At 38.2% G+C, this 25583-nt stretch overlaps 2 protein-coding genes across 2 annotated transcripts; both read left to right on the top strand.

Annotated features, from left to right (window-relative positions):
• The first annotated feature begins 506 nt into the window (after positions 1–506).
• On the top strand, positions 507–5412 carry LOC104605458 (putative LRR receptor-like serine/threonine-protein kinase At3g47570). Its single transcript, XM_088892506.1, has 2 exons — positions 507–1911; positions 4831–5412. Exons 1-2 carry the CDS (start codon positions 1047–1049, stop codon positions 4941–4943), a joined length of 978 nt encoding a protein of 325 aa, XP_088748632.1. The 5' UTR covers positions 507–1046; the 3' UTR covers positions 4944–5412.
• A 9000-nt stretch (positions 5413–14412) lies between these two features.
• Positions 14413–25196, top strand: LOC109115272 (uncharacterized). The gene is made up of 2 exons (XM_088893733.1): positions 14413–17483; positions 24643–25196. Exons 1-2 carry the CDS (start codon positions 14426–14428, stop codon positions 24987–24989), a joined length of 3405 nt encoding a protein of 1134 aa, XP_088749859.1. The 5' UTR covers positions 14413–14425; the 3' UTR covers positions 24990–25196.
• The last annotated feature ends 387 nt before the right edge of the window (positions 25197–25583 follow it).

The raw sequence follows: 25583 nt of genomic DNA, 5'->3' as shown, positions 1-25583 counted from the left end.
ACCAAAAGGTGTTTTTAACATTTCGGCTCTTGAAATCTCTGACCTACATTCTAACTGTCTGTCTGGGCCGCTTCCTTCAAATACTGGACATTCGCTTCACCAACTTAAAGAATTGTATCTAGCTAATAATGGCCTTAGTGGACCAATACCTGCTTCCATTTCAAATGCTTCCCAATTAACTCTTCTAGACCTGGCTCGGAACTCTTTCAATGGACCGATACCTACTTCATTAGGAAATCTTCAACAACTCCGAATTCTCAACTTAGCGCATAACCAACCAACTAGTCAACTAGGCACTCCAGAAATCGTGTTTCCCAGATCATTAACAAACTGTATGTTCTTAGAATATTTGAGCATAGGAGGTAATCGGTTTAGTGGCATCCTTCCAAATTTTATTGGGAATTTATGATCATCTCTTAGCTTATTTGAGGCAGAAAAGTGCCAAATAGGAGGAAGTATTCCCAGATGGATTGGTAACTTGAGCAATTTAATCGCTTTGAGTTTATTTGACAATGAAATCAATGGGGTCATTCCGTTAACAATACAAGGGTTGAAGAAGCTTCAAAGATTGTACCTTGATGCAAATAACCTAAAAGGATCCATACCGAACGGGATCTGTTCTTTGACACAATTGGGGGAACTGGATCTTTTTGAAAATAAGCTCGTCGGACAAATACCGAATTGCATAGGGAATCTCCGTCAGCTACAAATGCTCTTCATACGGTCCAATATGTTAACTTCTCCAATGCCTTTAAGCCTATGGACTATTCCGAATCTCCTATATTTGAACTTGTCAGATAATTCTTTGCATGAGAGTCTACCTGCAGAAGTGGGAAACTTGAAGACTCTAGTACAATTGGACATATCCCGGGAATCAGTTATTTGGCAGCATTCCAAGTACCATTGGTGACCTCCAAAGGCTAAATTGTTTGAGCTTGTCAAGAAATTCATTTCAAGGCCCTCTTCCAGAATCATTGGGAAATTTGGTGAGTTTGGAAGACCTGGATCTCTCTTTTAATAATCTATCAGGCAACATTCCTAAATCGATGAAGAAACTTTCGCTTCTCAGTTATTTGAATCTTTCACATAACAGTCTTGAAGGAGAAATTCCAAGTGGAGGGCCATTTTCCAACTTCGGAGCAGAATCATTCTTGGGGAATGAAGCACTTTGTGGCTCATCAAAATTGGGGGTTCCAACCTGTCCCATTTATTCAGCTGCAAAGGGAAAGACAAAACTTCATCCACTTAAATTTGTTCTTCCTACCATTATTTCCTCTGCAATCCTTTTTGTTTTCTTTCTTCTGCTACTGAAACGTCAAATGGGAAGGAAAAATATCCTACCAATTGTTGGTTCATCGTATGCAACAGAGCATAGAATGATTTCCTACCATGAGCTACTTCAAGCAACAAACAACTTCCATCATGAAAACTTACTTGGAACAGGGAGTTTCAGTTCAGTATACAAAGCTACACTGTCTGATGGAATCATTGTTGTTGCGAAAGTTTTGGATCTGCACCTTGAAGGAGCAATTAAGAGTTTTGATGCAGAATGCCAAGTGTTGCGTAATGTTCGGCATAGAAATCTAGTCAAAATAATCAGCAGTTGCTCCAAAGCATTGATCATGCAATACATGCCGCAGGGGAGCCTTGAAAAATGGCTATATTGCCACAACTATTTCTTGAATCTCCTCCAGAGAATAAACATCATGATTGATGTTGCCTTGGCGCTGGAGTATCTGCATCACAACCAATTGGAGCCTGTGGTGCACTGTGATCTGAAGCCCAGTAATGTCGTCCTTGATGAAGGCATGGTAGCTCATGTGGGTGACTTTGGCATTGCAAAGATATTAAGTGCAAACCAATCTGAAGCACAAACCAAGACCCTGGGCAGCATAGGATACATTGCGCCTGGTAAGAGTTCTCTACTTCCATCTATACAACATCTATGATTAATATATTGTTATTATACATACGTAGCTAGTTAACATGTTTATCTCCTTAATTACAAATTAGTACTAATGTTTCAAAAACTAGACTGGTCTTAGTTGAATCAAGATATTGGATTTGGAAGGTAAGGTAGGTCATTCAATACACAACCGTTAAAGGTCTATATGCAGTATTGCACAAAAAGGTAGCGTAGATTGGTTACCTTTAATACTGTGTTTGGTTTGAAGGAAAAGGCATGGGAAAGGAAGGGAAACATGTAAATAGCTTTCTATGGGTTTCCTAACCTTCCCCTTCCTTTCCCTACATTTACCTTCAAATCAAACAGAGCAACAAATGGGAGTGTAAATAGGCTGAATGTATGGTAGGGACCTATGACCCATTAGGCATTCCCTCCAAAACTGGAGGCATGGGATCAAACCAGCATAACTGCAGGCTTTCCGTGGTTAGGTTAGTAGACCTCCAAAAGGTTCGTCTATTCCTTAAGAAAAGACTCATTAATAGTGAGTGCTCCACTTTATGGCTATGTTTGGTTTGAAGAAAAATGTAGGGAGAGGAAGGAAAAGGTAGGGAAACCTTTACAAATCTTGTATAGCCTATAAGTTAGAGAATTGAGGCAAGAGGAATGTGATGCAAATTTTGCATCAACTTTTAGGCTGCAGAATTTGCACAACCAATGAGTGCAAACGAGTATGAAATGTTCAAATTTCGTTTCAGATAAGACCATAATAGTGTGAGCCATAATATAATCAAAAGGATGCAAAACAATGTCCATTTTTTTGCGTGCAGTGAGCCCACCAAAGGCAAACTAGATGCAACACAAATGCACGAAACCTCACTGATGGCCCAAACAACCAAGAAAGCCCAACTAAGGCCCGGAGTGAAAACAATATCTGCCTCCAACCAAAACATAAGACTATACACATACAAACATAAAATCCACCCCTGATACCTTTCTATCCCTCCCACCTCTGCCCCTCGCTCGACTGCTATTGGGTCTTCTGCCTAATTCTTTTTCTTACTACAGCCTGTTAAAAACGTTTTAACAGCAAAAAGGAGATAAGTCCTTAAAGTAATGCCAAATGCAGCCTAAGACTGGCATAGAGCTCCATCTTTGGCCATTGTTCTTCAGCTTCTACTATTGGTTTCATTTTGGTATGTTTATTACATTATTATATTATAAATTTTAGTTTAATAATCTTTCTTTAAATAGAATTTGATACTCTTTTATCATCAATAGAAATTCATTGTTGATCCTTATCAAGAACAAAGCCATATTTTATGATGATGTTTTTTTGGAATGCTCGTGCATATTTGCTAGTATTTGTTTGTAAGACAAAAAGGAATTGTTATTAATAATGTTTGAGACTTGGAATTTTCTTATTGGTTATGGTAATCTATGTTCAAGCATCTGAGATCTATTTTTTTAGTTTAGTAAGTTTAATATCTAAAAATTCTTAATTTACTCATGTGCTAATAATTTAGATTAGAAATTATTATTATATTACTTTTTCGTATAAATTCATTAGTTCATTATATTGAAATAAAGTTAAAGATTTGAGGTTGTTCTATAAAAATGATGAAGTTTATAAATATCATTGATTGATCTTCAAGTAAAAAGAATCTATAAAAATTAAAGATTGAATTTTTTTTTTATCCATTTAAAATATATAATACAATGAATAGTCATAATGAATTAAAATGTTTATCTAAATAAAACAAAACAAAAAAAGAGTAGACCGGGTAGCTCTTCTCTTTACAGTCACAACCTCTGATTATAATTTTCTATGTTTTCAAAAGTAATAATTGCAAATAAGCATATATCCATATATCTATATCTATACTACCTATAAATGAGTGAATGCCCTTTTTCTCTGGAATTTTCATTGGACGTTTTTTATTCCCTTGTCTAAGAATGCAGTGGGCATAAAGAGGGCATATATGCCTTTTACTCTCAATTCAGAAACTACCCAGTTATAACTGTTCAGAAACTGCCAACTTGTAACCGTTCAAAAATTAATTGCCCATGAATTATAAATAGTTTTGTCTTAGAAATACTGCCATGTGCAAACACACTTAAATGCTTACTAGTATATATATATTAGAGCCAAGTTTTGACTAACATGGCAGAAAAGAATTAGTCCAATCAGTATTTGTTTCTTCAAACATGATATAGTCTGGTCATGCATGAAAGTTAAATTAAACTTTAAACCAAGGTTCAAAATATCGATATGCCCGATACACCGGTATGGGCATATCGGGCGAATCGATACAGCTTTTTAGTGTTTTTTTTGTTTTGTTTTTTTTTTTGTTTTTTTTTTTTGTAACTGGTTCTGGGAGCCGGTTTAGGTCTCCTCCACACCCTAAACTGATCCGACTCTTGATACACCCACTGTAGGGGCATATTGGAGGGGTCTCAGAATGATATGTATTGACCGATATGGGCCGATACGTGTCGATACTTTGAACCTTGCTTTAAACTAAATAGATGGGCCTTTCAAGACATTCAAACTGCACAATTACATCAATAACCCAACATCTTTAACAGTCAAATTTGAGTGATAAGGATTTATTAGAAACAACTTAGGTATTCATTTTAAGTGGATGCCAATCCAGTATTTCCCGATTGAATCAAAATCCAGTTTCTAGCTTTTTCATCGTAATTCCAATGCTGATTTGCGCATATTAACCATGATTACAGGTATGTAATTTAAGGGCAACTTCTGATCAAATATTCCACTTTTCTTGTATAGGGAATTTATTTATTAATTTAATACTGTTTACTTTAACAATTGAAAAGCCATATGCCTTGGTTAATTTCTAAGTTCTTATTTTAACCCTATTTGTTTCATGCATGTGATAATTACTTGGCTATGGTGCAAGCAGAATATGGGTCCGAAGGAAGAGTTTCGACAAGCTGTGATGTTTATAGCTATGGGATTATGTTGATGGAGATGTTTGAGCCTAAGAAAATGGGTACATATGTCACTCACAAGTGAAATAATTGATGTCGTGGACAAAAGTCTTGTTAGCAGAGAAAATGATCCACCTTTGAGACACCAAAGTTTTGTTTTCATCATGGAATTAAGTTTATACTGTTCAAGAGAATTGCCTGAAGAGAGGATTACAATGAAAGAAGTTTCTGCAAGACTTAATAAGATCAAAAAGAAAATTTTGTCAACTTGAAACATTGATGAAGCATGTAAGAACCCTTAAAATGAGAGCCTTAGTCATCAGTTAGTTTAAACAGTGGATATTCATCACCTTTGTAACTCAACGAATATTATGTTTCAGTTGTTTTGTCATCGCAATGGAAACAAAACTGGTCATGTGGCAAAATCTTGTGGTTATTTTGAGTGTGGGGAATGCATATCATATCAATCCCTCCTTTTCTTTTGTTAGTTGATGTGTTATATTGTATGATGATGTTATTTTGCTTGAGACATCTATTACTTGTGAGTATAATGGGTTTCCTCTACCGAAGCATATACTTTACATATTGAATGGCGTAAAGCCATGAGTGAAGAATTTGATGCTCTCATGAAAAATGGTACATGAACATTGGTCCCCTATACTAGTGATATGAATGTTATTTGTTGCAAATGGATATATAAAATCAAACAAAATGTCGATGGTAGCTTCTAATGCTACAAAGCCCGCCTTGTAGCTCAAGGTTTTACTCAACAACTTGGTATTGATGGTGGAGAGGCCTTAATCCCAATTGTTAAACCCACTACCATAAGGACATGCTGTTTCTCATAAATGGCCCATTCGCCAACTGGACCTGAATAATGCTTTCTTGCACGGTGAATTATCCAAAAATGTTTATATGAGACAACCTTAGGGTTTTGAGGACCCTCAATTCCCTAATTATGTATACAAACTCAATAAGGCATTATATGGTCTCAAACAGGCCCCTCGAGCTTGGTTCTCAAAACTTAGTTAGTCCATTCACAACATGGGCTTTAAGGCCGCAAACTCTGATCTTCCTTGTTCATTTATTATACTGACAACATTATCTTGTACACTCTCATTTATGTGGATGACTTGGTAGTTACAAGAAATAGTGTAGATGCTATCTCTCGCTTCATTTCACATCTGGCCGCCATATTTGCTATCAAGGACCTTGGCACCCTTCACTATTTTTGGGGCATATATTGAAACTGAATTTACCTCTAAAGGACTTCAGCTTTCCCAACAAAAATACATTTTGGATGTATTCCATTGTTGTAAGATGGAAGGCTGTAAGCCGGTCTTGCTATCAAAGACCTTGGCACCCTTCACTATTTTTGGGGCATATATTGAAACTGAATTTACCTCTAAAGGACTTCAGCTTTCCCAACAAAAATACATTTTGGATGTACTCCATTGTTGCAAGATGGAAGGCTGTAAGCCGGTCTCTACTCCCATTCCATTGAATTTCTCTCTCCAAGTATGATGGCATTCCTCTTGAAAATCCAAGTGAATATCGCAGCATTTTTGGCTCTCTTCAATATGCTACCATTTACTAGACCAGACGTTGCCTTTAGTGTCAACAAGGCTTGTCAGTTCCTCCAAAACCCAATTGATTGGGAGTTTGTCAAATGCATATTAAGGTACTTGAAGGGTATGATTACTGATTCATTGAATTTTTATGCTACTTGCTCCCCCTCTATCCATGGTTACTGTGATGTTGACTAGGTGGAGTGTCAGGATGATAGGTGCCCAACTGGGGGTATTGCAGTTTTTCTTGGATCTAATCTGGTTTCTTGGCGAGTTCACAAGCAGCCCACAATTGCTCGCTCAAGTATGGAAGCCGAGTTTAGAGCTCTTTCTGATCTCATTGCTAAAGTCATCTGGCTTCAATCTTTCCTTAGGGAATTACACATTACACATTCACATACCATCTCCACTCGTCTTGTAGTGTGACAATATTGGGGCTACCTGCTTGGCTACCAACCCGGTCTACTATGCTCGAACCAAACACGTTGAAGTAGATTATCACTTCATCCAAGATCAAGTTAGAAACGGATCTCTACTGCTTCGGCATATATCCTCCTGCGACCAGCTCGCTGATATCTTCACTAAAGGACTACGTTGGCCCCGATTTCTCTCCCTCAAGACCAAACTCAACGTTTCTGATCGATCATTGAGTTTGAGGGGGCGTATCGGCAATAAGGACTCTATCAAGAGTCGTAATCCTACTGAAACCCACAATGAGATAAAGGATCTATAAGATAAAGCCTAACGGTCCTAATTTATCTGAATCTGTTCGAATATTATTTTCCTCTAGCATTCTTCTTCCCTCTTTAATTCCACTCTTCTGCTCTATCTGTTCTATCCGAATTCTTTCAGGAAGCCATGTCCCAAAAACTAAGGTGGATGATGGGATGATGGGATGGAAGAGGATTAGAGACTTTAGAAGTCTAGGCATGTCAAGTTCTTTGTCTGTTTTGCCAATTATGTGTTTTGAGTAATTTACAAGTTTCGATCGTATGTCTTTATTGCTTTTATTTCCACAGAGCTTTGTGTGAGGCCCACTTTATGAAATCTCTTTGAAAGCCCTTTCAAATGAGTATTTTTCACGTTAGAAGAAAAGAAAAGGTTTATACACCGAAAGCCGTGAAACACCCTTCTTTGATGATATGGAGGAAAGAAAACATGTTTGCATGAATCGAAAAATCAACTTGTCCAAATTGGTTCACACAATGCAAAACCCACCCAATAATACATTAATAATTACTAATTAATAGATGAAACAATTAAAATTAAAAAATAAATTAATGACTATAAAAATATTAAAATAATTAATAATTACTAATTTACACAAATAAAAAATAAAATAATTTTTTAAAATTAATGAAATAATTAAAAATTACTAGTTAATAAAAATAATTAATTATTAATAAATAACACAAGTAAATTTAATATGAATAATTAATTATTAATAATGAGAGAGAGCCACTGCTGCAAGTTGCAGTGGCGGTGGCAGAAAGACAGGGCGAAGAGAGAGAGAGAGAGATAGAGAGAGAGAGAGAGGTCGGATGTTTAGGTTTTTTGGGTTTGGGGTTATCAGGGGCAATTCGCATCATTTCCAAAATATTGTAATGATATTTTGGACTATATATACATCGGCTTTGAAACACATATGGGCGCATTAAGAGCCAATCCAAAGTCTATTATTTTCAGATCTAAAAATAAGATTCGGACTAATTTTAAGAGGTAAAACCAAACAAGAGATGAGGTCTAAAAAATAGCATTTTCAGATACAAACCTCTGAAAATTGCAATCAAACGCCACCTAACAGTGTATCATTTAGAAGGCAATTATTAAATTATCAATTACTAAAAAAAATATTAATGGCCACTCCAATACTTCAAAATTGAAAGGTCGTGATCCGCGGTTTTAACTTTTAACCCTGGTGCAGGTCTAAAAGAACGATAAATCAAAAGTGGATTGGGTATAAGAACCATACCTCAATTGTCAAATATATAAACATAAAATAAGACAATTTCTGTAGATGACTTCAATCAGTGACTGGGGGGCAGAGGACGCGGTTCACAAAGAACAAAGAAGACGTGTAGAAAGGGCTACGACCCAGAAATCAGATGATGTTTACTGATTTCCTATTTAGAGCCTGTGGTGCACTGTGATCTGAAGCCCAGTAATGTCCTCCTTGATGACGACATGGTAGCTCATGTGGCTGACTTTGGCATTGCAAACATATTCAGTGCAAATAATCACAAACCAAGACCCTGGGGCAGCATAGAATACATTGCACCTAGTAAGAATTCTACTTTCTTATTTATTATTGTAAATACATAGCCAAATTTTTTTATCTTCGTGTAAATCATCATCTTCATCATTTCTTATATTCATTATTTGATTAACAACCACCTGCCATCAGTCGTTGGCCTTAAATAATCAATTCCAACAATAATAAAAAAAAAAAAAGTGTTTTAAAAACAAGAGTAGACCAAACGTCATGTCAGGTCTTGGACTCTTGGTTGTACCAAGATATTGGGATATGATTTGGCAATTCAATCCATTTTGGAATAGGGGCTTAATCTTTGTATTAAGAATGTACAATATATGCTTGTGATGGGTAACTACTTCTAGGCTTGTGGCTTTTAGGAAAAGCAATGCCCAATTTGGCTCAATCCTCTGTGGAGCTTAGGGTGATTTGCTTAGACAAATGAATTATCGCAAGTTAAAGATTTGAATCCTTGGCTCCAGCTACAACATTGAATTCATATCGGCACCCTTATAGAGTGTGCCAGTACCCAAAGCATATTCCAATCATATATTGAGAATATCTCCTAATAACAAGTATAAAAGATGTTCTCAATGCATGCTGAGATGTGCATATGGGGCATGTTTGGGCATCAATGTAAATTTTACAGTATTATGAATATTTTGACCATGATCTTCAGCCTGCTCAATAATTTTTCTATTCACTCTGGTATGGCCTTTGAATCAATAGTCCAACACCCAGCATAAACACAGATTGATTCTTTGCAAACCACTGACTTTGGGGAGGGGGTTATTAGTTGTGAGTATCACCAAGTACCAAAAAGAAAAAAAAGAAAAACCACCTTACCCGTAAGGCCAGGACCCCCATAACCCGAGATCAGCTTCTATCAGGGCAAACCTGTGCCCACACTGTTCTAACAGCCTTTTGCAACCTTGCATTGAGAATATCTCCCAATAAAATAAAGCACACAAGTACTGAGATATTCTCAATGCATGGCAGTAAAGACTGTTCAAATGAACTTTGCCCTGACTGAAGCCGAACTCCCATAACCCTGGTCATAGTGGGGGTTTGAGCCCAAAGTCTTTGCTACAACGAGCCAGTTGGCAACTTGTCATCATCACGAATTGCTAGTCCTAAATTCCTAATTACTCTCTTTTCTGCATCACCATCATTTTTGAGACTGAGAGTTCTCCTATCATTTGAAAGAAAGAGAAAAGATACAACACCTTCTCAAATAAAATAAAGAGAAGAGAGACTAAAACCAACCAGGCCCATTTAGACAGAAGTGCCCAATAATGCACATTCTGAACGAAAAACAAAACCAAAAACAGGCCCAAATGTAGAAATTCAGCAAATCCAAGGACTACCCACCCAAACACATACTGGGGGTTTGGGGCCATTCCCAGACTTGTTCTCAAGCTTGTCAGCCAAATATTATGATTACACCAAGGGGGTTTTCTTTTTTTGGATTTGGAGAGAGGGGAAAGTTGGTCAATGGGATTTTGCTTCCCATTAACAAAGAATCCCATATTCATTTTCAGCTTTATGTGAAGAGCAGGGAAAGTTTATTTACCCATCTCCTAGGTGGGTAAATAACTTTCCCGCATAGGGAGAAAGCTACCAACACTTGAATGGGGGCAAAGATGTCCCTTTTAATAATGGATTTCTATGGCTAAAATGGTCATTGCCTTGTTTACCTGATAAATAAAAGAACATGGGTAAATTCACTTACCTGGGTAAGTGTTTCTCAGGAAATACTTATCCAGATAAATAATTTACCAAAAAGGGAACGGGGCCCAATTATTGATAATGCTACTATGAAAAGTGGGTTTAGATAATTCTACATTTTTCTATTAACATATATAAATTCCATATTATATTTAATTTATGTATTCGCGAAACTAGTATAAATGTATAGATTAAATACAAAATTAGAAACTAAATAGTAAGAAAATAGGCTTATATCTAAATCTGAAATCCCACTTAATCCTAATGAACATTAAATTGAAATACTACAAAGGTCATACTCATCTGTCCACAGATAGAAATGGATTCAAATCTGAATGTGATTAAAATTAAACAATCCATTTGCAGCCCAACCTATGGGTTTGATTAACTTCAAAAAACAAAATTCCGATCTGCTATTGTTTATTCGAGCATGATATCCATTTTGATTCTTCCACACTATACTAATGAAGTTAATCTCTCATATGCATTTTAAAACATTGGATCTGGTAGCCTATAGAACTTGGTCATAGGGTGGATTGGTCAGGTGAGGTGATCAGGATATTTTAGGAAGTAAAATAAAAATTTTATTAAAATGGAAAAGAAAAAAAGGATAAGAAGGCAAAAATAAGTGGTCATGATTCGGTAAAGGACCATTCAATGACCCAACACTTTTTAGCAATCAAATTTGAGTGAGAAGATGTATTAGTAACAATTAAGTGGGTATTTATTTTAAGTGGATACCCATCCAATGCTGATGATTTCATATCAGCTGGTATGATTATGGGTATGCGCGCAATATAATGGCTCCTCAATCCTCATTAATCATTCCTCCTTTCTTCTACAGGGGCTTATTTTTAATCACAAAACACTAATTAATTTTACAATTGAGAAGTCATATGCCCTGATTTCTATCTTCTTGTTTTTACTCTTGTTTGATGTGATGATTTCTTGGGTATGGTGCAACTAGAATATGGATCTGAAGGAAGAGTTTCGACAAGCTGTGATGTTTATAGCTTCGGGATCATGGTGATGGAGATGTTTACAGGAAGGAAGCCTACAGACGAAATGTTTTCCGGAGAATTAAGATAAAGAAGTTTCTGCAAGACTTGATAAGATAAAGAAGCAAGTTTTGTTGACTTCAAACTGATACAGAGGCTGGCAGTGAAATATGGTACAGAGAGTGGTGGATGGGTAACAAGGTCTGACCCATCCCCTTTGGGCTGTTCTATCTGGAAGAAAAGCATGGAGGTGGCCCCACTTTTAAGGGAAGGAATCTCCTTTAAGGTGGGAACAAGGCAGAGGCTGAAGTTTTGGAAAGATAACTGGTCTGGGAATAGGCCCTTAGCAGTGTCTTTCCTCAGTTGTTTCAGCTAGCAGAGAATCAGGAGGTGTTGGTGGTATATTGTTATTAGTTCAGTTACAGTTTGAACTCCTGGAACCCTACTTCAGAAGAAATTTTTATGATTGGGAACTTGACCAAGTGATACGTGGATTTGGAGAGAGACTAAGAATGGCCAGTTCTCTGTCAATCGTGGACAGGGGTAAAAATAATGCACTGAACCGGTATTTACACTCCTTCCAAACACGGTCCTAAAAACTTGGCTGATCACTACTTCAGCCAAAATACTTTGTAACTTGAGTACTTTATCAATCTAACTACTGCCCAACAATTGAAGAAAAACCAAAATGAACTACCCATCTCATTTGCCTTGAAACCTAAGGACACTACAGGTCCCACAAGAGATGGCATTTGCAATTCTGTATTTCCCTATTCAAATTCCTACCATTTCAATCACAATGGCCATTCCTAAAAATAGCGTGAATCGCCTAAACATGTGAATTTAACCACTTGAAATGCTTTTTTATTGTTCTAACCATCTTAACCATCCATGCGTTGACCTTATAAGCAAGTTGGCCAAACTTGACCTTAGTTAAGATATATACAACTATATATGAAGTGCCTCAATTTAGTATGGTCTTTCACTCTGGTTAATTAGTTGGGATTCCAATTGGATAGTCCACATTAGATGGGGTATGCGATTTGATATTCACTCTATATGGTTGATGGTTTGTTCAACCAACCAACCTTGAATTGAATGGGCATTTGAGCTTAGATTTGGGCAACGAGGGTATGCATAGTTTTTGAATCTTGTCCTCGACACATTTCTACAGTCCAATTTAGTCAACTTATTTTTAAATATCTGAAAGGACCAAAATGTCCTCGTGAACGGGTGATTCCTAACTGATGCAAAGCTGAAGCTTTCGAAGTTCTATAAGACCTGGAATAAGAGGTGTCTAGCTACTTTAGCTTTTAGGGTTTCGGGGCATGGTTAATTCATTGGCAAGGTGTGTGATGTGTGACTATTACTGAAAGTGTAAAGTTTTCATGGCCCTTGGCATATTTTAGTGAATTTTAACAATATGGTATATGTTTGGCATCCATGCTGCAGCTGCTGATGTGTGGTTGGAAGTACCATTTTTTGCCTATTTTTTTTTTGTTTGGAATCATTGTTGTTAGGTAGGACGTTTTTTGGAGCAACAACAACTTTTCTTTTTGATACCAATGCTCTCAACACTGGTACCCATTATCCAGTGAGTGTCACATCATTGCCCTATTGACAGCAATGAGCTGCAGTTCTAAGAAACCCCAAATTTAACGTTACTCCAAGCCATATTTTCCCAATTTCCGAGGTATGGCTTAGAGCACTGTTTTTTATAGAAAAATGGTTCTAAACAATTACCCGTTTTCTGAAGCACTGTTTTTTCTGATATGACACTGAAATAGCACCATTTTTTGGAACAACGACAATGGTTCCAGACAGAAGCATGGTGTCAACCCACCTGAAGGGAAGCGTCCCATGGGTTGAAGGTATATGGAACCTAAATGAGGGTTTATGTAATATGAAGAGGTTGGTAAAAGACGGTATCTTTATAATGGAAGAAAACAAACTTTAATTGAAAAAATTCCTTAACTTTTCTTCTATTGCAACTATACCTGAGGTATAAAGTTTTCTCCTTTTGGTCTCCGGCCGGAATAACAATGGCAATTGGAATTAGTTGAGTATCATTTCTGATAAGTGAGAATCCAACACCTATATATGAGTCAGCTATGTTTTATATCCAGTAGAGAATATGATTGAGTTTTTCAGTGGTGAACTTTTAAAGTGGAGCAATATTTAACGCTAACGCTGGTCTCAACTCTCAAGGTCATCATCTTTCTCCACTTCATTAATGCCCATGGATTTGGGATTAATTAAATAAAAGACAATCTTTGTGTTGACGTAGTACAACATTTTAGTGGCCTAAAATATTTTGTAGATTATTTATTTGGTTGTAAAATTGGGAAACATAATATCATTTTTTTGACAAATGTGAATCCGTCAACCTATGAGTGATGAATTGTTACATATATCAAATGGAGAATATAATTGAATTTTGAGTGCTCAAGTTTTGAAGAGGAGCAATATTGACCCTTGGAGTCATGGCCATGGTTTTTATCCTCTTCCTTTCTTTAATGCCAACGGATTTGGACTTAAAACAAAAAAAGACTTCTTTATGTTGACTGGATACTTTTTAATGGCCTATATTAATGCACTGATATTAATCGACCATTTTAAAATATAAAATAATTTAGGTGTTATTGCCTTGCAGTTTAATATAAAATAATTTAGGTGTTTATGCCTTGCAGTTTAATAATTGAGAAGGAGAACCTGTGATGGAGAAATGCATTCGGACTGACATATTGGTTGGACCAGTCGAACCATGACCAGGGCCCTAGCTGGTTTCGTCACACCCCCAAAATCTTAAATCCCAAAAAACCAGTGAAAACTGGTGACCTATAGACAGTTTGAACCAGAAAACAGTGAACAAGTCCTGGTTGCGGTTCTACCACGAAATACAAACAATACGTGCAGAAAGTGGAGATGAATCATGAAACCACTTGTTATTTATACAGATTTGCTGCAGCTCAAATTTCCAAACTCTCTCTGCTGTACCAGAGAGCGATTCGTGATCAGGATCATGGGGAATTATTTTGTTATCTCTCTTGTTAGCATGCTATGCTCATGCATTCCATGGCTGGCCACAGCTTATTCCACAAACCTCACTGATCAATCCGCTCTGCTAGCCTTCAAAGCTCGGATCTTGCTGTTTGATCCCGATAACATCTTGGGTGATAACTGGACTACCAACTCCTCCTTCTGTGATTGGATAGGCGTTTCTTGCAGCCATCGCAGGCAAAGAGTCACCGCCTTAACACTTGCCAACATGGGCATCGGAGGCACCATTGAGCCGCAACTCTGCAACCTCTCCTTCCTTGCAGAACTCGACCTCAGCAACAACAGTTTCCATGGACACTTGCCCAATGGACTTGGACGGTTAGCTCGATTGAAACGAATCGACTTGTCCAGGAATCAGTTAGATGGAATGATTCCACCCAGCTTGTCAAACTGCCGGAAACTTGAAGAAATTTCACTCTCAGTCAACCAGTTCACTGGTGGTGTCCCAAGCGAGCTTGGAATGTTGCCTAATCTCCGTGTCTTAGCCATTGTAAATAATAGTCTCAATGGCACTATCCCACCTTCCATCGGCAACTTATCCTTGCTACAAGTGCTCTCATTTTACAGCAACAGCCTACAAGGAAGCATTCCATTGGAGATTGGAGATCTTCATAACTTGCGACAATTACTTCTGCATGAAAACCATCTAACAGGTACCATTCCTTCCACCTTATTCAACATCTCTACTCTGCAGTATTTGTCTCTCACAAGCAACAGCATATCTGGTAGTCTTCCAGTGAATATTGGGTATAGCTTTCCGAACCTGAGAGGGCTTTATCTTGGCATGAATCAACTCAGTGGCCAAATTCCGTCGAGTTTATGTCAGTGTGGAAGGCTTGAAGATCTAGGATTATATATCAACAACTTCACTGGAAGCCTACCTAGAGAAATTGGGAATTTGTCCAACCTTAGGCGCTTCTCTGGCTACATGAATTTCTTGACGGGTACCATTCCTCCATCCATAGGAAACCTTTCAAATCTTGTTATAGTTGAGTTGAGTCAAAACTACATGGTTGGTGAAATTCCACAAGAATTGGGTTACCTTCAAAATCTCCAAATGGTGAACTTTCACATGAATTATCTTACGGGATCAATACCACAAGAGATTTTTAATGTTTCAACTCTTGAATTGGTTGGCCTAGATGATAATGGCCTGTCTGGGCATCTTCCTTCAAATGTGGGAAATCTTTACCGACTTGAAGAATTGTACCTACGTAATAACAGCCTTAGCGGACCAATTCCTGCTTCAATCACAAATGCTTCCCTGTTAACTTATCTGGACCTGGCTATGAATTCCTTCAGTGGATCAGTGCCGACATCGTTGGGGAATCTGCAACAACTCCAGTTTCTCAACTTAGTGGGTAACCAACTAACTAATCAACCAAACACTCCAGAACTTGTGTTTCTCAGTTCATTAACAAATTGTAGGTTCTTAGAGCATTTGAATATAGGGATAAACCAGCTGAATGGAATCCTTCCCGATTCTATTGGGAATTTATCAACTTCTCTTAGCATATTTGTGGCAGAAGGGTGCCAAATTAGGGGAAGTATTCCTAGAGAAATTGGTAATTTGAGCAATTTAATCGCTTTAGGTTTTGATTACAATGATATCAGTGGGACCATTCCATCAACGATAAAAGGGTTAAAGAAGCTTCAAAGGTTGCATCTTGAAGGAAATAACCTAAAAGGATCCATACCAAATGAGATCTGTTCTCTGACACAATTGGGTGAACTGGACCTCTTCGATAATAAGCTCTCTGGACAAATACCAAAATGCATAGGGAATCTCCGTCAGCTACAAGAGCTCTCCATATCGTCCAATATGTTAACATCTCCAATGCCTTTCAGCCTATGGACTATTCCAAATCTCTTAATTTTGAACTTGTCAGATAATTCTTTGCATGAGAATCTTCCTGCAGCAGTGGGAAACATGAAGACCTTAGTGCAACTGGATATATCTGGGAATCGGTTCTTTGGTAGCATTCCTGGTACCATTGGTAATATCCAAAGGCTAAATCATTTGAGCTTTTCACAAAATTCGTTTCAAGGTCCTCTTCCAGAATCATTGGGTAATTTGGTGAGTTTGGAGTACCTGGATCTCTCTTTTAATAATCTATCAGGCAACATTGCCAAGTCCATGGAGAAACTTTTGCTTCTCAGTTATCTGAATCTATCACATAATAGGCTTGAAGGAGAAATTCCTAGTGGAGGGCCATTTTCCAACTTTACGTCAGAATCTTTCCTAGGGAATGAAGCGCTTTGTGGTTCATCAAAATTTAAAGTCCCAACCTGTACCGTTCATTTTGCAGGAAAAGGAAAGACAAAATTTCGTATGCTTAAATTTGTTCTTCCTACCATTGTTTCCTCTGCAATCATTTTTGCTCTCTTGTTTCTGCTGTTGAAACGTCGAATGAAAAGGAAGAATGATATTCCCCCAAATGTTGATCCATTGCATGCAATAGAGCATAGAACGATTTCCTACTATGAGCTACTACAAGCAACAAACAACTTCCATCATGAAAACTTACTTGGAACAGGGAGTTTCAGTTCAGTTTACAAAGCTACATTGTCTGATGGAGTCATTGTTGCTGTGAAAGTTTTGGATCTGCAACTTGAGGGAGCAATTAAAAGTTTTGATGCTGAATGCCAGGTGTTGCGTAATGTTCGGCATAGAAATCTAGTCAAAGTAATCAGCAGTTGTTCCAATCTTGATTTTAGAGCTTTGATCATGGAATATATGCCACAGGGGAGCCTTGAAAAATGGCTTTATAGCCAGAACTATTTCTTGAATCTCCACCAAAGAATAAATATCATGATTGACATTGCCTCAGCATTGGAGTATCTACACCATAACCTAACAGAGCTTGTGGTGCATTGTGATCTAAAGCCCAGTAATGTCCTCCTTGATGAAGACATGGTAGCTCATGTGGGTGACTTTGGCATTGCAAAGATCTTAAGTGCAAATGATCAATCTATAGCACAAACGAAGACCTTGGGAAGCATAGGATACGTAGCACCTGGTAAGAGTTTTACTTGCATACAAAATCTATCATTAGTACACTGTTATTATATACAAATATGCATGGCCAATATGTTTAGCTCTATAAATCATCTTCATTATCGTCATAGGTCATTGCTTATCTTCAACATTTAGTTTTTTTTTTTCTTTTTCTTTTTTTGATAAGCCTTATCTTCATCATTTAGTTAACAACCTGCAGTTTCGGCCTTAGATGATCAATCCCAATAAAATAAAGAGCAATTCTTTAGAAACCAAACTAGACAAATAGTTGGGTTTTGGTCGAACATAGAAATTGGTAATAGCCAATTCAATCTATACACAACTGTTAGTGTAATTTAGAGCTCTTTGTTTGTAGTACAATTTTATTTTGCTCCAATGGGAGTGTAGGTGCACTGACATGAATGCAAATTCTGGTTTATTTTTAATTTGCTTTGGATTTTACTTCATGTTGTTTATTTGTGGGAAATAAAACAGAAGGTAACATGATGTTTCCTCCATGTTGAGGTAGGGGAAAGGGCACAGAATTAGGCTATCTAAATTCAACAACCTGGCTATCAAAAGGGAATTGGGATTTTCCACCAACAAAACACATTCCAACCCCTTATCAACTCGATTTAAGACCGCACATCTCACCATGAGACTGGGACCCACCATAAAAGTGGAACTTGTTTGATGTTGTCTGATTCGAGGTGTGTCGAACTGCAGTGCTCCGAATCAAACATGCAAAAAGATAATCTTATCAACTGGACGAAGCCGAGGTGGAAGGACAAGGTCGTGTACCGAGGAGATCTACAATCAAGAAAGAGTCAGAGGGCCGAGGAAGATGAGGTCGGTTAAGCAAAGTTGTAAGGGGCGAGCTGGTCCAAGTCGATAAGAATAGTGAGAGAGCAAGAGAGCTAGATTGTAGAGAGCTCAAAGTCCTTTACCTTGAGGGAAAGATGCCTTTAAATAGACAAGTGTCTGTGTTGTAGTCGAATTGACTCCTTGTAGGGCTGAAGTGATGGGGTTGCCCCCCGAAGTTCTTAGAAGACTCCGGCTTCCTTGATAGGGGTTCTTATCTTTGTTCATGTAGGACTTCGCTCTCCCCAAGTCTCCTCATGGGTTATGCCCCAAGGTGTCTTGGAGCTTATCCATTCGTGAGTTTCACTGATCTGTGCTATCGCCAAGTGAGTGCTAAGTCATACTGTTGACATAGCTAATGTGTATCTGGCCGAACTCATTAGGTGTGACGTACACGTGGTGAGGGTGGACAACTATAATACGATTCAAACACTAGTCCCCTCGTTCTAAAGTCAAGGAGGAAGTGCTTGGATGAGGTCTTGAGGATGAATGCTTCAGATGTTCGGCTATGGAACTCTTGTCAAAATTCTAGTACCAATCGAGGCTTGGCCTAATTGAGTCTAGTGCTTCAGGTGCTTGGCGCTCTCTACTTCGGTAAGATGTCTTCTTTCTCATTCTTTTATTCCTTTTGTTTCCATTCCAGTAATTCTGCTTCGAGTAATGAGTCTAAGCCAATACCTCAACTAGAGGTCGTTGGGCTCGTTGTGTTGGAGATCGATGTCAACATGGTCGAGGTTGAAGACTTTGACGGTGTGGGAGAGGCTAAAGTTGAGGAGACCAAAAGCGATTCTGAGTTGGTTGAGGCCGGGTCGGGAATACCTAAGGTGAGGCCAAATTAACCGAGGTCCCTAGGGAGGTTGAGGAGGTCGAGGAGGCCACGGTTTGGGAGATCAAAGGTGAGGCCATATTGGTCATGGAGACTGGAGGTGAGGTTAGGTTGGTTGAGGTCCTTAGGGAGGCCAAGATTTGGGAAACCAAAGGTGGTGTGAAGCTGGCCAAGGCCGGGGAGGCCAAGGTCGAGGGGATCGAATGTGAAGCCAAATTGGTTGAGGTCCTTAGGGAGGTTGGGGTCTGGGATGTACGTTTGATTGATTAGGAACTAGCTTTAGTCTTCGGGTGGCTAGTTCCTTGAACTTGAGTATTGCTCAACTGATTAGGAACCAACTTTGGGAATTTTTTGGCTTTGATTTTCCTAGGTTGGCAAAATGGCCTTGGCCTTCTATTGTCTGATGTCTCGAGCTTGATGGCTAGGTTACCTCGGTCTTAGGTTGGTCAAGGTCTTGGGCATGATGGCTAGTTTATCTTGGTCTTAGGTTGGTCGAGGTCTTGGGCATGATGGCTAGGTGGTTGAAGTTTTAGGTTGGCTGGTGCTTAATGGTTAGGTAGCCTCAGTTTTAGGCTGGTCGTGGTCTCAAACTTGGTGGCGTAGTCTACCCCTAAGCCTAGCTAGTTGGTCAAGGCACTTCCAAGCTCCTAGGTTTCATAGGGAGCTTGATGGAGCCTAGTCATCTCGGGGCTGGTTGGTTGATCCTTAGTGGGTTCGTTATGGTGCTTGGTCGACTCCCTCAACACCAGGTCAAGAGGTTTGCCATGGGTCTTAGGCTCCTTAAGGCTGTTTTGACGCCATTGAGAGGTCTTCATTGGTTGTCCTTAGGCTATGACTGGCGGGGACACCGTTCCCACTATGCCTAGTTTGAGATAGGAGTCCCAAGGGTTCGATTGGGTCTTTGTGGATGGCGCTTGGTGTGTGTAGTATGTTGAACACATATCATCAAGAATTAACTTTTATTGTTCAAATATTAGTTACAAGGATTTCAACTAGTTTTGGCAGTAGTCTCCTCGCTTAAGGGGCTCTCCTCTCTGAGCGTCATTGACTTGCTTGAGATGACAATGACGACTCCAACTGAAGTTTGACTTCGGTTGTCAAGCACATTAGTGCAACTTGAGTTAGGGGTGAGCAAACAGTTTATTCGGTTAAAAACTGATCCGAATAAACCAAAATTTTAAATGAAAAACCAAACCGAAACTGAAATAACTGAAAACCAAAATTTTCGGTTTGTTTTTCTATTATTTTGGTTAAAACCGAATTTCAACACTATATATATTTTAATATATATTATACAATGTGTATAACAAATTATATATTTTAATACATAATATAATACAATATAATATATTTTATACATATTATATATGTATTATATGTTAATATATATATTACAGATAATAAAGTTTGACTAATTCAATTTTTTTGGTTAACCGAATTTCTAAACCTGAAAACCAAAACTGATACCAAAATTTTACAAAACCAAAATAACAAAAAATTGAAAAAATCAAATTAAAAAAACTTCAATCAAAATTTTTTGGTTCATTTTTTCAGTTTTAATTGAATAATGCTCACCCCTAACCTGAGTTATCTCTGTTCAGTGCTCGACAGTCATCCACAAAGTGCCTGAGGTCCCCTCTTTGGACATGGTCCTCTATGTGGTTGTGAAGGTCCTAACAATCTTTGGTGTCGTGGCCATGGTTTCGGTAAATCTTGTACTACTTGTCCCCGGTCCTACTTCCATGAGACTTCAACTTCTTCAAGCGTTGTACGAAGTGACGGTTGTGGATTTACAATAGCACCTTAGTTTGAGTAGTGTTGAGTGAAGTTCTTGAAGGTCAAGGGTTGAGTCCTTGGCCTTCGGTTTATGTAGTGATTTGTCCTCTAGTGATCATTTTCAATTCGGTTATCACTCCTATCCTTGTGCTTCCTATTGTGTCGGTCTTTTCAATCTTGCTTGCACTACGCCTGAACTTGCATAATGTTAATGTATTTCTATACATGCTCCATGAGCTCATCTAGTTCAATGGGGGGCTTCTTTTGTAGGGAGAAGCTAAATCTAGACATCCGCAAACTGTTCATTAAGACCGCCATGGCCACATAATAGTTCAAGTTCTTGCCTTGAATGGATTCGGTGTTGAACTGCGCCAAGTATTCCCATAAGGATGCACCCTCCTTTTGTCATGTTTGCATGAGATTGGTTGAGGTCTTCTAGTGCCGACGTCTACTTGTGAATTGTGCTAGAAATGGCTCTTCAAATTGGTCCTAGGTGGCTATCGATCACAAGGGGAGTGTGGCGTACCATTGCCAAGTGACACCTTGGAGTGTAGAAGCAAAGGCCTTGCACATCAAGGCTTTAGAAGTGTTGTGGAGAAGCATGATGGCTTTGAACCCTTCTAGGTGATCGGCAGGGTCTAAGGCACCATCATATTTTTGAACTAAGGGGAATATCATTTTGTAGGGGGTATCTTGTCCATGATTTCCCGTGTGAAGACTAGATCCTTTGAAGGTCGCGACTCTTTTAGGGGACGAGCTTCTACGACTGGTGCTCTTTGGTCAACATGTCTTTGCTTCAACTCATTTAGTTGCTCCTGCATATCCCTGATCTTGGTGCTAAGGTCTGCATGTTTGGTTGTCTTCGGTGGTGTTATACTTATGGACCGAGGCATTCTTTGACAGGGGTATGGATGTTGGAATGGTGGGGTCAAGAGTGAGCATCATTGTCTCGGGTTTGAGCTTGGGACTTAGATTTCTAAGATGGCTGGGGTTGATTACACTCAAGCTTAGGCTTTGAATGATCTATTGGGCACCTTTTAGGGTCCTTGGCATGAGGATGGGCCATAGTAGGCACCTATGGGATTGGCTGTTGTGTTGTTGGGGTGTATCCCTATTGCCCTAACTCTTCCATCATCACAATGAGGCCATCTACTTCTACTCTAAGGCATTGAACTCTTTGGGGTTCACTGGATTCTACGGCCAAGCCTCTCATTGAGAGAGTTACATCAAGAATGGGATCCTCGAGATGGGGACTAAGTGCTAGAGTGGTCGGAGGTGCTTTTGGGATGCATGATCGCTTTCAATGCACGAGGAGAGAAAAGGTAGGAAACTGAAGGTTTTTTGTGTTGGTTCTCACTGATAGCACCAATCTAATGCTATCTGATCCGAGGTCTATCTAACCAAACGTGTAGCAAATAACCTGCTAACTAAGCAAAGCCGAGGTGGAAGGACAAGGTTGTGCACCAAGGAGATTTGCAATTAGGAAAGAGTCAAAGGCCCAAGGATGAGGTTCTCGAGAAGACACTTGGATGCTCAAGTTAGTAATAGGAGGATGAGGTGGATTAAGCCAACCTAGTCTGAGCCAAGGAGAATAGTTAGAGAGCAAGAGAGCTAGAGTGTGGAGAGTTAAAGGTCCTTTACCTTAACGGAAGGATGCCGTTAAATAGATGAGTGTTTGTGTTGTAGTCAGATTGATTCCTTGTGGTTCTGAAGAGATGGGGCTTCTTCTCAGGGTTCTGGGAAGACTTTGGCTTCCCTGATGGGGGTCATTATCTTTGTCCATGCAGGACTTCACTCTCCCCGGATCTCCTCATGGGTTACAGCCCGAAGTGTCTTGGAGTTTATCCATCTGTGTGTTTTGTCGATTTGTGTTGTTGCCTAGTGAGTGTTGAGAGATACTGCTGACGTGGGGACTTCGCTCTCCCCGGGTCTCCTCATGGGTTACAGCCCAAAGTGTCTTGGAGTTTATCCATCCGTGAATTTTGTCAATTTGTGTTGTTGTCTAGTGAGTGTTGAGAGATACAGCTAACGTGGCCGATGTGTATCTGGCCGAACTCGTTGGGTGTGGTGTACACATGGCAAGGTTGGATGACTAGGATATGACTCAAACACTGCCATGTATAAGATGTGCGGTGTGATATCATGTTGTTGAAATGAATTTTGTTGCAAGTGATCCAGACTAAGGTTTTCTCGGAGAAAGGGTATTTATTTAATTTGGGATCAGTAAGGTAGGGAGAAAAATGATGAGATCTCCAAGTAGAATTTTGGTAGGAGGAATTTGTTGTACAAGATTTGCATCAGTTTTCATGGACACAATTTGTTCTATGAATATGCAGTGCTAATTAATGAGACAATGTAAAAATTCATAAATGCAAATCATGGTTACAAATAAAAGATGCAAAACAACGCCCATTTATCATAGTTCCATATCAACAAGCTTTTAGGCGTGTGGGTTGTGTTTCTTAATCTGTCATTAACATGCTTGAGATTTCAAATTCTAGGTATTATCATTCATGTTACTCCATGTCCAAGCATGCAACTTGTACTTTGTGAAAATAGGTATTATATTTCTTCACGAATAAAAGAAAATAGGTATTATATAAATGCTTAAGGGATTTGCTCATCTATTAATATTTTATTATTTATATTAAGAATTAGTTCTAATTATCGTTTTGTATAATTTCATTAGTTCATCGTATAGGACTAAAAATTAAAGATTTCATTAAGATTGTTCTATAAAAAGGATTAAATTCATTAGCATATTGTTTAATTGATCCTCAAGAAATAATAAACTTTTAAAATTGAGACTGCAAAGTTTGTTTTATCCTTAAAAAGAAGTAATTATAATGAATTAATTTGTTTATATACGCAAAACAGAAAGATCTAACCAGGTAGCACTTCTACATTGGTGGAGGGTTGAAATGTGTCTTGTTGGCAGGTGATTCTGACTCAAGCAAGGAGAACGGGATCTGCTCCTCACATGGGCGCCTCACAGGCATATCCACTGTGCATTGGGAACATTTCCCGTGAATAATAACTTATAAATACGGGAGATGTTCCCAATGCATAGTAGGATGTATGTGTGAGATCGGTGTGAGGCACAGATCCGGTCTCCAAGCAAAGTGGTGCTAGGGTACAAGTGACAGAGAGGTTGAAAGCCTTTGTCTTGTTTATTTTCTTCTTTTTCTTTTTCATTTCTTTGCTCATTAAAAAAAAGGTTTGAGTTTATTAGTGTCTTGTGCCTCTAGGTTGGTTTTGGGCTGGTTTGATATATTATACCGGTTATATATTTAGCAATAATACTAATTTCATTGGACCAGTACATCCTATTTTAATTGTTCAATACTATACTGACCAGTCCAATCTCTCATATACATTTTAAAACATTGGATCTAGTAAATTATAAATTATAGAACTTGGGCATAGTATAGATCTGTGAGGTGAGAATGCCAAGATTCAATGAAGGATCAAATTCCATCCAATATCTCCTGATTAAATCAAATTCCACTTTTCTATCTATTTCTTCATATTGTCCATTGTGCATATTAGGCATGGTTATAGGTATGCAATCTAATGAACTCCTGATTAATAATTCAACCTTCTCAGAGACATTTTTTTAATTACTTGCATAATACTATTTAGTTATACAATTGTAAAGAAGTTTTTATTTTTACTACTCTTGTTTCACGTGATAATTTGTTGGATATGGTGCAATCAGAATATGGGTCTGAAGGAAGAGTTTCAACAAGCTGTGATGTTTATAGCTATGGGATCATGTTGATGGAGATGTTTACAGGAAAGAAGCCTTTAGATGAAATGTTTGTTGGAGAATTAAGTCTAAGAAAATGGGTACATATGTCTCTCCCAAATAAAGTAATGAAAGTAGTTGACAAAAATCTTATTAGTAGAGAAGAAAATAATGATTCACCTACGAGACAACAAAGTTTTGTCTCCATCATGGAATTATGTTTGGATTGTTCAAGAAAATTGCCTGAAGATAGGATTACCATGAAAGAAGTTGCCACAAGACTTCATAAGATCAAAAAGCAGTTCTTGTTGACTTGAAACATTGATGAAGAATGTAAGAACTCTTAAAAATATGAGTCTTAGTTACCACTAGCTTATGCGTAGTGATGGATATTCAATACCTTTGTAACTAATTGGATATTAATTTCAATTTGTGTGTCACAATGGAAACAAAGCTGCTCATACAGCAGCATGTTGTGGTTGTTTGGAGTATGGGGAATGAATTTCAACTCCTTTGTTTTGATTAATAGGTATGTTATGTGATGGTGTTAGTTGCTTGAGTCATCTAGTTACATAGATGTGGTGTTTCGATTTATTTGTGTGTAGTTAGTGTGGTTCTTTCTGCTTTTATTCATCTTATGTCTTAGGTTTATTGGTTGTTTTCTGTCAATTTTGTATGTTAGTGTGATATTACTGTTTTAGTCGATTTCCTTTTTAACAAAAACAAGTTACTACTAAGGCCCTGTTCTTTTTTCGAAAAACAACACAAAAAGCTGACATTCTTAAATTTATGTACCATGTAAACAACCAAATCATTTTCCATTCACTAAGTCTCAATCTTGGTATTTTCTTATCCCAATATTTGATCAGCATATGGTCAGTAGGCCAAACCCTGTAACACTTCCCTATATA

This window comes from Nelumbo nucifera, chromosome 8, assembly GCF_055504915.1.
Source record: "Nelumbo nucifera cultivar China Antique chromosome 8, China Antique-T2T, whole genome shotgun sequence".
NCBI classification, from domain to species: domain Eukaryota; kingdom Viridiplantae; phylum Streptophyta; class Magnoliopsida; order Proteales; family Nelumbonaceae; genus Nelumbo; species Nelumbo nucifera.
This window is presented reverse-complemented; position numbering and strand designations above follow the sequence as displayed.